At 38.3% G+C, this 14,522-nt stretch overlaps 1 protein-coding gene across 1 annotated transcript in view; it reads left to right on the forward strand.

The window, feature by feature from the left end:
- The window catches only part of ap2b1 (adaptor related protein complex 2 subunit beta 1), a 68,264-nt gene extending 53,984 nt beyond the window's left edge, over positions 1–14,280 (forward strand). The window contains exons 21-22 of the mRNA XM_056247307.1: positions 4,100–4,254; positions 13,349–14,280. Of these exons, the coding sequence (XP_056103282.1) occupies positions 4,100–4,254; positions 13,349–13,423 (230 nt within the window). The 3' untranslated portion in view covers positions 13,424–14,280. The remainder of the gene's footprint in view (positions 1–4,099; positions 4,255–13,348) is intronic.
- Positions 14,281–14,522: the final 242 nt, after the last annotated feature.

Consider the following 14,522-nt stretch of genomic DNA (forward strand, 5'->3'; position numbering starts at 1 on the left):
AGACATCTCACCCCTCCATGAAACCCACTAGTACACTTAAGCAACCGCATGGCAGGCACCCACAACAACACCCTAGCATTGTGGCAGCATGATTTGCATTTCCTTGAGCAAATCTGTATTATTTTACTACGTGGTGTTGAATGCTTGATTCTGATTGGTTGACGAATGTTCTAAGCTCTGCCATAATTTTCAGGAAAACGCACGGCTAAAGTAGTTCCAGGCGGGTCTTGACAGCATTAAAGCACCATATCACTTTGCCAAATGATTTCACTTATTTCAAAGGTCGTTTAAAAAAACACACAACGACACTAACCGAGAAAATAAATATAGTAAACAATGGGATAAAAACGGCCAATTATTTCCAGGTTGTTTTTTTGCCACAAAATTACACTGCATTGTATTAATGCATTTATTAGTTATTATGGAAAAACACATCTCTTTCTCTCTCGCACTCTCTCTCCCACTCAAACAAACACACATACAGTACAGACACACACTCGCACAGAAACGTGTTGTCAGCTCTGCTCTGACGATTTTATCAGTAAAATAGTTTAACAACTTAAAAGCTACGCGGTTCTCACTAGCGAGGTGCAGATAAACGTAGTTTCTCTAGACGCTGGTGCCGAACACTGTCGAGAGAGGCACAGACTGAGGTAATTCACACACGCTTAAGCTCTCTCTCTCTCTCTCTCTCTTGCTCTCTCTCTCTAATAACTGCATTAATAACTACACACTGCTATCAGTGACTCAAGTCTCCGTTATTAGCTCTAAAAGTACATTTTGGAATTAGCAACGGAGGCTTGGGATTAGATGCGTAAGAAATTAGTCCTACACACAAGACCGTTTTAAGGACAAAAACCTGACAAACGTCTTGAAATACATCATCTGAACAATGTTTTAAGGCGTGGTAACCGTAGTATAAGCGTCGTGGCTGCATTATTTTTCTAATAATTCAGCAGCCCGTCGTCAATTATTCCTTACACATTACGCTGTGTCCCTCCTCACCCTGTCTCGAGCAGCTCCCTCTGTGTGTCCGCTGTGTATTGTGAAGGCAGACTCACAGGATTGACAGCAGTAGTGTGTGCAGTCAGTCAGTCAGTGTGAACTGGAGTGAGTCACAGCACACTCCACATGTTGGTAACACCAGCTGTCATCACCTGATTCTGTGGCTTATATAACCGCTGACTGACTGACTCTCTCCTCAGACCTCCCTCTGTCTGTGTATAAATGTTTTTAATCTTCCTTGCCCATCACCCTTCTGGATTTTATTTTCCCCAATCCATCTTTCTCCCTCTTAAAACACTTGATTGGGTTTGATTGTTGCCCTTTACTTTGCTCTTACATTGTTTGCGGCCCGTCCTTGTCTTTCAGCGCTATCTATCTCTGTTGCCAGGGGTTTCATCATTTCCTCTCTCTCGTTCCACGCTCTCCAATGCTCTCACAGTGCAGTGATATGGCTCAGTAGTGTCTGATTCCAGAACAGCATCACTAGTAAAGCTGCTGAGGGTACCCTGGCACACCTTTTTTGGTTCTGTTCACAAATTCAGAGTTTTTGGATAGAAATTTTTCATTTTTTTGCCAAAGTCTACAATTGTGCTTTACTTCCTGACCCACTTATAGCAATTCTTGGTTGGTCAGACTCATTGCAGGCTCTCAGGCCAAAGGTACGGTTACCAGTTCAATATGGTGTGACTGTAGCTAAAAAAGTTATCTTGCTTTTGTGGAAAAAAAATACTAGACCCCTCTTTTCTGACTGGCTAACTGGACTCACTTCTACGTTACACCTTGAAAGAATTAGATACTCAATATCCGGGAACCCTGCAAAATTCGATAAGATGTGGGAACCAGTTTTTACTTTTTTGTCAAATCAGAAGGACTAATTATTTATTTATGTTTTCCTGATCTGTAATAATCACTTTATGTAACTATTGTGATTACACTTTGTAACTGAGGTTGGCTTTGTGTATGTCTTCCTTTTTTATAGTACTTTTGTTTCATTTTACACATTGCACAGATTTCTGTTTTATGAAGGGTCTTTTTGTCTGTTTTTGTTTTTTTGTTTTTGATGTTTGAAAACCTCAATAAAAATAATATACACAGAACAGCATCACTCAGGGTCATCGTATGATGTGTAAATGAATCTGCTGTTAAGACATTAATCTGCATGCAGTAGATTAGTTTCTAATGTTAGGAAGAGGTTTTTGTTAACATGTTTACTAAATTAATGTTTTGGGGGTTAGTCTCTGTTATCTTACAGTATTTGTTTCTTTTATTTATTTGTTGGTGTGCTCAAAATACTTTTGTCTATTTGAAATTAATTATTGTAATTTTTTTATTTGATCATAAAAGGTTTTGTCCAGTAAAATATCTTACAGAATGAGAAGGTCCCTTCTTGCTCGTATTATCACCGTGTAGTTGATCATGGTAAAATGGTATGATGAAGTGAAAAATAGTAAAGAAAAACTAACACGAAGAGTTGAAGCTTTATACCTATTGTATATCTTACTTAGATGATCTAATAGGTCAAAATTTTCACCACTTTTAATCACCAATTGTTCTGTATGTGGACTATGAAGTATTCCGTAATATTTCATAATATTTAAGTGGAAAATCTCTGAATTTCTGTAACACTGCAGGACTGAATAAATACATTTTGAAGTAGTTCCATATAAGCATTAAAAATTAAAATTGCCGCACTACAAATGAAAAATAATCGTAGGTAAACTGTATTTGAATTTTTTAGGGTAATACTTTAATTGTCAAGTAGGTAGCACCCAATTAGTTTGTGTGTGTGTGTGTGTGTGTGTGTGTGTCTAATTGGTCAAATTTATCTTAATTTTATTTCAAGTTTTCAAAATTTAATTTGAATAGATAATTTTATGATTGTAGACAAAGCCTTTTTTTCCAGCCAAATGGTGAAAGAAACAAAAGATGTATGGCCTTTTTCTTTGAGCACAGTACAATTCGCCTTTGGCTAAGCCCCGCCCCCCTTAGTTACTGTTGCTACGTCCGACAAACAAACTTCATCTTGGCTCTGGTATCAACATGGCTTATGCTGTGACAGCTCTTCCTGCTGAAATTTTATCAAACTTTTATAAAGCAGCAAATAAAGTGTCCGATAGAAGTAGGCAAAGGGGCTGCAATATACGTTCGAAGGCTATATTCACGACATACAGGTGAAACGCAAGGAACAACAAGGCATCCAAATAGAGGCAAAAGCATACCGGTCACAGTCAAAAAATGACCCACCGCATATCCTACTAATCGAGACGGAGGCTGGGACTAACAATATCAAGGAGCAACACTGTTCATGCAAAGCTGGTATTCACTTCTATAATCGTTATTACAAAGCAAACGGACTATGCGAGTATAACCTTGTATTTATTAGCAGCGTGTGCTAGACGACACTTGTCAGGATTTGACTTCGGTTTTGGGAAGGGAAAAAAACGGACACCCCCCTCCAACCTCTCTGGGAAACGCTACAAGTGCCCCAGGCATAACGTTTAACCATATTTTAGATAAAACGATGACGGTAATAGCCTGCCGAGACCAAAAATATGAGACGCCTGTGTTAAAGTCAATGGAGCGCTGTGAAAAAGTGTCGGACCTCTGTGGGAGCTCGTTCTTGGCTGCGCTGTGATTGGTCAATCTACATTCTAGGGTGTGGCTTAGCCAAAGGCGAATTACATGTCAACTTCCCAAACACCACCTGTGTCCAATTACGACATAGCAAGTAGCAAATTTCAGTTAATTATGTGCCTTTGGTTGTGCTAATGCTCATACTTGATTACTTTCCCAACCACAAGCTGGTTGTGAAGAAACTGGCTGAAATGTATCAATTTTTAAAGAGTCTCTATTGATTTCATCCATGCTACAAACAGGTTATTTAAAAAATATATGTATTGCTATGTACTCTTCCTGTTTCAATAGGGAATACTTTTACTTACTTTTAGGGAATATTTAATACAAGTGTCCATCATACCTTTTAATGGGGTTTTTAAATTGGATGGATGGTAGCTTTTTCTGCTGATAACTGTAGTCTGTTGAGAGACTTCTGTGAATGTTTTGTTGGGTAACCATGTGTCTTTGGTATTGGCAGATACGGTGTCAGGCAAACTGCAGAACAACAATATCTACACGATTGCCAAGAGGAACGTAGAAGGCCAGGACATGCTGTATCAGTCGCTCAAACTCACCAACGGGATCTGGATACTCGCCGAACTCCGCATACAACCTGGCAATCCCAATTACACGGTAATCACTCACAGCACGAAGATTCAACAATTGGGTATTCAAACAAAGTCCAACTCGGCGAATGCTTGCCAATTTAACACAAAGGAGCAAAATAAATCTTGTCCCTTGACAAACAAAATGCTTTTGATATTGTCCAGAACATATTCAAGGACATCCTTCATCCCTCACTTTGACAGAATACTATTTTTTACTTAAAACTTATTTTTATATACACTTATTTGTCCACCAATCCACTCCAAGGTTTCAGCACATAATTATGTAATTCACTGCTTTGAAGATCAGGCTTTTAAAACATGATACATTCATGACCCTGAAAGCCGTGCTTTCTGCTTGACTTGCTTGCCTAATGCATTAAATGAACAGGAAGGTCAAAAGCTGCATGAAGCATTCAGACAAGGCTTGTTGTCGACAGGTAGAGTATTGATCCCCGTTTTGGCTCACGGATCTCCAGTGCCCTGGGGAACATTCCTGAATTATCTTCACAAACAGCAACATGCATGACTTTGGATATGTGCTGTGACATAAGCAGAATCTCAATAAGTGGCCACCCTCTCCTCTGTGATTTTGTATGAAGTCAACAAGTTTAGTAAACTATATTCTACTTTTTCTTTCTTTGAAAGTGTGCCTCTGAGAGAACATACACTCTATAAGTGAATCAGATGTTTATTCACTAACAGCTTTGACAGAAACAGCAAGCAATTTGTTAATCTGATTCAAAGACCTTTGATTGATTTGGCCTAATTCATTAAAAGAACCAGCTCTTAAGAGTCATTCACTTGTGAATCAGACTACGCTAGTTGAGCGCAGCCTATAAGAACAACCCATTTGAAATTATTTATAGTCTTTTTAAGACAAAAACACCTGGATACCACAGAATAATACATTCAACTTTGGTGACTTCAGACACTTAGCTTGGATAAAATGTCATTTCTTTTGATGTGATGCTGCAAAAGATTCAGTAGCAGAATGCAATAACTGCTTACAGATAATTACATTTTATATAGTTTTATAGTATATATAGTTGTAGTATAATAATAGTTTTCATCATATAAGATGTTATCACATGAGAACTCTAACTGGAAAGTGAAGTGAGATATACATTTGAATTATTTCCCCGCCAGCATTTTATTGTATGCCAGCGGCATCATTTTTGTTGAAGACTAAGAGAAACTCGTCAATGGTGGGGAACGAGTTAAAAGTTTTGTACACTTTTTTTAAAAACATCATAAAAGCTAGGGTAGGTAATTTTGGAGAGGGAAATCTAGCTTTGAAAGCATTAGAACACCCTCCCTTCAGAGCGTCTCCAAAGCCACGTCTCCTCCAAAAGACATGAACATGCACAGCCAGAGCAGAGTCTGCAAAGTGTCATGGTGTTAAAGTACCTCATGTCTCAAAGCACATAACATTACAATATTAATGAATGTAAACTTACAGCGCTCTGTGATGCGCCGAGGTTGGAAAATACATATGTTGACAGGCAGGCAGACATTCGGGCCAAATGCAATGATTGGACATTTTTTGGTCCTGGGACTTCCACAGAACATACATGTAAAAAATTATATATATTTAGACAACTTCTATTATTGCTTGCAGTCAGGATGTGAACTGAGTTTCAACCAGTATAACAAAAAGAGTTTATGAAAAACATTGCCTACCCTACTCTTAACCTTTTTGTAGTTTCAGCCTTTTTTTCTTTCGTGAAACACAAAAGAAGATATTTAACAGAATTTCCAAGCTGCGCTTTTCTCATATAATGAATATGAATGATGACAGCAGCTGTCCCTGCTCTCCATCCACTTTCATTGTGTGGAAAAAAAGGCAGCTTGAGCATTCTGCTAGAATCTTAAAGAACCCATGACATGAGGTTATTTTATTATTTTATAATGTTTCCTGGGATGCCCTTATTATGTTAGAATGTTTTTTTAGATCAAAAATAGTCATAATTTAGAAATAAAAGGCATTTTTCCTAGCCTGATTTTAGCCTCTGATTTGAACACTCTGTTTGAAGGGGCGTGTCTGCTGTGGGATTCAGTGTAGCCAGCCACTGCTGTGATTGGCTGACATGCTTGCATATGAAATAGCTATGTATTACATGTGAAACTCTCTCGAATACTTTTACTACAGGTATTATACGTTTTTACTATTACAGCTATCGAGATTAATGAATCGTGAGAAGTTTTTTTAAGTATTTAGATCTATTCCCATCACATAAAATGTTGCCGTGATGAGCATTGAGCAGATCACAGTCTGTTTATCGCGAGAATGAAGATCTTATCATTGCAAAGCAGTTTCTGCACTCTCTAATGCTTTCCCCAATGCAAACACGATGATGTACATACAGTAAGAGCTTCGTTGTGCAGTAACGTGCGTCCTTGATTTCATAACGAGTTGTCCAGATAAACTTGCGCTGTGTGGAAAGATTGTTCTTTGATTGCTTTCTGTATAATTTGTTCACAATTTAAATAAGATTATTTTCATCCTACTAAAAGAAACGATGTGAAGTTGATATTTTAGTCACTGGCTTGACTTATGCATAAACAGTATTGAACGATTTTGAGAGAAAGATTAACTTACCTGTCTGAACTTGAACAATTAGGCCACACATCAGACATTGTTGCTTGGTAGCTCGATCGATTTATTTTCAGACGTTCATCGAGGCCAGCTCTGTATTGGCCCAAGTTGAGGAAACAGTCGTCGGTGAAATGTTTGGACCATACAAAACTTTGGGAAGTTGTGTCGGCGCATTTCCAGAGAAAATAAAATTAACCCATTGTTTCTTCAGAGGCTCGGATGAAGGAACTAAAAAATACTTTTGTGTTCATGTGTACATCCGAACACTAATCAACTGCCATGGTTCGCTCGTTTGCAAGCCATGATATCTCTCGAGGGAAAACTCAAATCGCGCTCGCGCGTTCGTACTTCCTAGCTCAAATTCTCTGGGCGGGCAAAGCAGAGAAAGGGGAGGTAACCTTTCCTCCTTATGACGTCATACGGAGGAGATTCAAGATCAGCCCGTCTGAGCTTTTATTTTCTCAAAGGCAGAGAAAGATAGCCAAAGCTCGGTTTACACCGATTGAAATTTCTAGCCACTGGGGGACCATATACAGGCTAGGGGAACTCACATTAATGTTAAAAAACCTCAGAAAGTGGAAATTTCATGTCAGGGGACCTTTAACAGAATTGTTAGGTGAACTATATTAAGTGCAGGTACATATGAACACATTGTATAATTCTATAACTCATATCAGAAGTTCTTCACAAACCTCTCATCGGGTATCAAATCTGGTTGCGTTTTTGTAGTTGATGCAAAGTATGGCAATGAGTGCTCATCATCTGTTCAATGTTTGTACTTGCAAGTTTTTATAATTCATGTGGAGTCAAACAGTGCTCTGCCTGGTGAATTGAAATAGTCTTTTGCTTAGTGAGGCACAGAACACAAGTTGAGCACCTGCAGTGAACCTTTGCTTGGCGACAGCATGACACTGGAGATGGATAAGCTCCAGTTGCACATTTGACAGTGGTTTGTTATAATCATATGAGTGAGGGTGAGCCAAATTACAGCATCACATTCTACAGTTTTAATGCTCGTTCTTTAAACACAAAGCACTGGGATAAAACTGGCTTTATGACAAGCTAGACAGAAAATCCCTCTTCAGATCTTCACAACTGACTGCTAAGCATGAAGTGATGTGTAAATGTGTGTACGCAGCAGATGGGCAGCGTCTGAAGCCTGAAAAATGCACTGTATTGCGCTGTATTTCACAATTGTAGTGTAGGCATAGGAATCGTAAAGAAAAGGTTCTGTCTCTGCTCACGGTTCCTTAACGGCACTTGTAAGGCATACATTTTTTTTTTGGGGGGGGGGGGGGGGGGGGAATATATACATTTAAATTTAATATACATTTAAATTTAATATACATTGTTTATAAGTTTAGCATTCAGTGCAGAATTTGAGTGTTCATATCCATTTCGAATGGATCGCATATAGGCCTACAGACTTTCTCCGGTGGATGGTTGCAAAATTTCTGTTTACCGTAAAACTTCAAATAATAGCCGAGTCCCAAATAGACGCCTGTCTCTTTTACACGCCTGGTGTGGCTGCAGGTTTGGGTAAATAAAGGCCGGTCTCAAATAGAGGCCGGGTCTGTTTTTTAGTGTCGGGTTGTATTTAATCCTCTAAAACCGTCAGATCGTTCGCTTTTTGGCGGCCGCCAAAGCAAATTGTTGTCCCTCCAAAGCCTTTTTTGATCGATGAGTGATGTAGAATAGAATGACTGCTGCGCTTTACAGGGCGCGTTACGAGCAGAGAGAGAGAGAGAGAGAGAGCGCCCCGGCCGCGATATTTTTTTTCACAGGATGGTAGGGGAAGACTCATGAATATTCATTAGGGAACTCATCCCTGATTGGTCTTAACCCCAGTGACTGGTAGGTTTAGGGGCGGGGTTAGGGGGTAGGTCATCAGACCCCCAGTGACTGGTAGGTTTAGGGGCGGGGTTAGGGGTAGGTCATCAGACCCCCAGTGACTGGTAGGTTTAGGGGCGGGGTTAGGGGTAGGTCATCAGACCCCCAGTGACGGGTATGTTTAGGGGCGGGGTTAGGGGGTAGGTCATCAGACCAATCAGGGATGAGTTCCCTAATGAATATTCATGAGTCTTCCCCTACCATCATGTGAAAAAAAATATTGCGCCCCGGCCGCGCGCGCGCACTCTCACGTCTTCAAACAACACGAGCGCTGTCTTGCTCTCTCTCCCTCGCGCATATTAATCAAAATCAATCAATTGACACGATAGTAAAAGGTCGTAAGACCGCAGTTTCACGTGGAGCATTTGGAGATTTTTAGAGATTAGAGACAGGCCTATACACTCAATGAACAACATCTCAACACTAAATTATAAAGGCCTGTCTCATATAGACGCCTGTCTCAAATACAAGCCGGTGCAGTTCGACGATTTGGGAAAATAAAAGTCCGGGCTACTATTTGAAGTTTTACGGTAAACGTTAAGGAAATTAGTCGTTGCGCACATCCCTAGCATAAATGTTTCGTTCACTGCCTCTGATTTCACACAATCCTGTGCTTGTAGTTGGCGGTTGGTGGAAAGAATAAAAATGGCATCTGATTGAACAGTTGAAATAATTCAGTGTTTTATTTTCAACTTATGATTCCATTTCAAGCGAGGAATAAGCATTCTCACCTTAGTCCTTGGGACAAAAACGTAGAAAACCAATCCCGACTGACTGGCCAGCAAAGCAGCTGCCATGGACTCCATAAATTTCCTTTGGGAAGTTGGTGGCCAAATTAAGAGGCTGCTAAATAGATTAATCGGTTGATTAGCAATAGAGCCCTCTTTATTATTCAGAAGGCATCTGTTCAGCCACCTCTGCTGAGCTTGATTGCCTGAGGCCCCCTGAGGCCAGGACGGATCAGTGCGATCAGAAACCCTACCTGATCCCAGACAATTGATTTTTAATGAGACTTCAGCCCTCAGTATTCTGGCAGCATCTGGCTCCGATCTGAACAGGTGATAACTGGACTTAGTCGAGCCAGCGCGGCTTGACCTAACAGCCAGTGACGGAGTGCCGTTGTCTGCCAAGACCTCTGGAAACACATTCCTCAAGTAAGGTAACCAATACAAGCCCTGCTGTATGAGGGATTATGTTCCTGGCGGGCCGGGAATTGTTCAGTGCAATCAGTTGAAGAAAAAGTCACAGATTTATCTTCGGTCGATCCGAAGATGGTGACATTTAAAGGGAAGTGGGAATCGAGCTGAGCCAAAAGAGCAAACGTATTCATTGTCGGTTTTATTTATTTGTTATATTGTGCCCTTAAATTTACTCCTCAGGGTGAAATATAGTTCTTTGGCCACCTGAGGAGAAAAACTGACTGTAATGTTTGCTGTGCCATTGTTTTTGGGGTGTTAATCAAAGAAATGATATCTAGTTGGTAGACCTCCTCTTGGAGGATGTTTTATTGTATACTGAAATACAATTACAAAAAACAGAAACTATTATTTACAGTGGAGTCCGAACGTCTGAGACTCAGATTCAAAATCTAATTTCAAATAAGTAACTACTGACATTGATCATTTGGCTCTTTGTACGGAAGGTCAAATGTTCTTGCTTCTGTTGAAGCTCAATATACTTTTTGTATTATCTCAAATCATGATATAGAATTTTTTGGAGTTCATGCAAATTTCTCAGTTTATCCCAATTATGTAAATTCTTTAAATTATGTCAATAGCATAGTTTGTGTGTGTGTGCGTGCGTGCATATAAGTACTGGTCAAATTTTGGAAACATTACTATTTTTAATATTTTTGAAAGAAGTCTCTTATGCTCATCAAGGCTGCATTTATTTGTTAAAAAATCATGTAATATTTTGAAATATTATTACAACTCCAGTCTTCAGTGTTATATGATCCTAGAAATCTTTTGGGAATTTTTTTTTTTTTTTATAGAAATTCTTTTTAACTTATTATTTATCAATAAATCCTGAAAAAAGTATCGCAGGTTCCAAAAAATTTTAAGCAACACAATTTTTTCCAACACTGATAATAACTGAGTATCAAATCAGCATATTAGAATGATTTCAGATCAATGTTCCCTCTAAGCTGCGCGCTGTGCGCGGCCGCGCACTTCTGATGCCTCGGCCGCGCACTTCTAAATGAGGGGTAAGCGGCGGCCTCGCAGAAAAGAATAAAATGACACACAGAGGACTGACGCGAAACGTGTGGGGAAATCCATTTGATTGTAGTTTAAGTGAGAAATAATTGCAGTGCTCTGGTCAACCGCTATAGAGAGAAAACTGGTGAATGCAGTTTACAGGTTTCATAGAAAGAGAATGATGTGAGCACGTGTGATTGGCAGTGAGTCGTGTGTGCGGACCAAACAGCTCAATATGAGGGGCAACGAGAAACGCATAGACATGTGAAATAAAATCAAATCATAATGTTTTAAAGAAGAGTGGTTTGATTAAAGTGGTGGAAATAACGGTTATGGACACAGAACGGTAACAATTACACACCCACCCGCGTGCAAATTCATAGTTTAAATAGATGTTTTTGTCTGTGGGGGAGTTTCAGGGATGGTTAGATTATAAAAGATTAGATTATATTCATTTTTCTTGAAAATATTTAGCTATTAGATCTATTTAAATGCTTTGTTTTCATAATAATATAATATGTTAACAAATTTAAGCATTTAAACTGATATATTATATCACTTCAAATACTTCAATTCGTTTTTTTTATATTATATTATGCCTATATTTTATTATATTATAACCCTAAATAAAGAATCTCACAAGGGTATTGTTTAGGGCTCCTTGCCATTAAAAAGTTTGAAACCCCTTGCTAAAGAAAATATTGGAAATTCATAAGCAATAAACAATCATTTAACTTTGATGGTTTAATGCTTCCTGTACACAATTAATTGACTGTCAAAAACACTTTATGGTTTTCCCAAACCATCTCGGTGTAACAGCTTACTTTTCTTTTATACTATATTTTATTATTGTAAAGAATTGAACTGTCCTGCAGAAGATTTTGTAAATTATTTTTCATAGGATTTCTTGGTAAAGACTGTACAGTTAACAGCACTGTAAAAAAATATCAGGTAACCTAAAATGTGCTTCATTTAGTGACTTCTTAATTTGTTAAGAAGCTTGTTTTTCAAAAATATGATTTAATACCAATAAGTTACATCAAGGGTCAAATAAAATAGAAATGGCACATTCAAGTTAAAAGTTACAACTGAATGTTGAAACCATTGTGTTTCTACGTATGCTGTACAGGTCAGGTATAAAGAATATTTTTGCTCAGGTGGCGAAAAATGTCCGCCCAATAGAAAAAAGTTTTGCTCAGCAAGAAAAAAAATTAGAGGGAACATTGTTTCAGATATTGTAATAACATTTCACAATATTACTGTTTTTTCTGTGTTTTTGATCAAATGAATGCAGGCTTGATGAGCATAAGAGACTTCTTTCAAAAACATTAAAAATAGTAATGTTTCCAAACTTTTGACCGATACTGTATATATACATCCCAAGTGGTGTATATACCATTATTTATATATATATATATATATATATATATATATATATATATCATTGAACCTCGAAAGGAGGGGCTTCAAAGAGTTGCAACAATGTCAAATATGTGAAAATAATGTGTTTTTTTCTAACAGAAATGTAGACTTTAAAAGAGCATAATAGGTCCCCTTTTTAAAAATAGATAATAGCTGGGTTTCAGTCACGTGATTATGATGACGCGCGGAATTCAGATGGAGGGCAGGGAGTGAAGAGCGCAATGGACGAGATGGAGGAAAGTCCGTACTGTACTACTTTACACGCTATTACAAGAGAAAATATAAACAAAAAATCAAACATATGTTGTACGTGATCCTTACATTATGAAGAGGAGCGATTTTTCAACTGAATTGAAAGATTTTCCTGCCATCGAGGCGGTAGATATCAGCAACTACCTCGTCTTACAGACATACTTTGACTTTACAAAGTTCGGAAACGTTACACGTTAACTTACACGTTACACAAACATAGCCACTTAAGTTGTATTAACTCACCTTTGACGAAGTGATCACTGCACACACGGGCATTTTCCCATTCGGCTCCTCCCTTATGAACAACAACTTTTGGTACACGATAAAAACTCCTCGTGGTTTGATCGATTTAAGTAACCATAAACGACGCAAAACATAGGCATTTTGAGTTTGTTATAGTGCTTTCTAAATACAGCAAATTACTTCCTGCCCTCCATTTGCATTTCGCGCCATGGCAACGCAGTGGCGTGACGTCATATGAAAACAAGCTATAAACAATTATGTCGACCACGTTGAGTGGCCGCTGAGAGCATTAACAGTTGAAAATCGTGAGACATTTAGAAACCATAATTGACAATTTCTGCCTGTCATTTTAATTTTTCATATTAATAATAATAATAAATGTCAATATTAGATTTTGTTTTTTTTTGGTATGAAACTAACCAGTTTTTTACTCTGTGTAACTATGTACCCAAATAAGCACTTTGTTACAGTTTTTATCAGAGCAATCCACATTTAAATAGCTTTTCTTTCTCTTGCAGCTGTCTCTCAAATGCCGGGCTCCAGAAGTGTCTCAGTATGTGTACCAGATGTACGATGCCACTCTGAAGAACTGAACGCCTCTATCGTCCTTTTCTCTCTTTACATATTTGTCCCTTCCTCCCCAACCAGCCACCACCACCACCTCTGTGGCAGAGGATCCAGCTCTCCAATGTTTTCTGCCACTATTTTAAATCCATCTATAGGTACCAGTATCCTCAATGTGCCCACTATGCGTGAATCACACATGTTCCGTTCTAGCCAAATGTCTTGATGTTGTTAATAGTGTCGTAGGGAATTTTGGAACACAGCTATATATTTTTTAATTGTTTGAATGCATTGTCAGTACTTCACCTTCCCATGCCCTGTATTTGTCATCTTATGCGAAGAAGGCAAGAGTATACGTGTCAAATCTTTAAACTGAAGCAAGTTATGAAAGTTATACTGTTTTAATGGTAACCACTTAAAAATCACTATATCCCCTGAAATAGTACGTTTTTGATATACATCATGCGTTCTCTGAGATGCTACTTCATGCGATTGTACAACATTGCCAGCTATCTATTAGCCTTGCATGCTTTGACCAACATAAAACATCACATTCCTTTTAATGTTTTGTCTATCTTGTTCAGCTTAACCACTGTTGAACACGTCGACACTCCATCAATGTCTCATATCATTGAAACTGCTATGAGACAACTTAACGTGATACAAAAAAAAGACTCAAAACATGTTTTCTATCAATCTTGTATAAGTGGGTCATCTGATATTAATTCCCAGACTGAATCCATCCAAATGTGATATATTGAGCTTGTGAAAGTGAGTCGGTTTTGTGCGGTAGTTTTTGGAGTGTTAGAAATATCTGTTTAACATTATTATACAACCTCGCTCAGCTTTGGTTTACAAATAATACACTAACATATGGATGCAATAATTTTTTTTTAATAATGTAGACTCAGCGATACAAGGATGAATCACTTTTGGAGTGTTGAGTAGAGTTGAGTGCCCCCAACCCGAAACTTTATTAGTCTTCATGGTGGTGCTGGTGACTAAATGTGAACCTTTTTTGTTGCCATAGTTGCTAATGTGCCTGTGAACCTGCATGTAAGCAGTGTCCAATAAACATCTGCCAGTAAAACACTTGTGTAAGAAGGTGAAATATTAATACATTAACCT

Source organism: Rhinichthys klamathensis, unplaced genomic scaffold, assembly GCF_029890125.1.
Source record: "Rhinichthys klamathensis goyatoka isolate OS25496 unplaced genomic scaffold, OSU_Roscu_1.1 h1tg000046l_1, whole genome shotgun sequence".
Classification (NCBI taxonomy): Eukaryota; Metazoa; Chordata; class Actinopteri; order Cypriniformes; family Leuciscidae; genus Rhinichthys; species Rhinichthys klamathensis.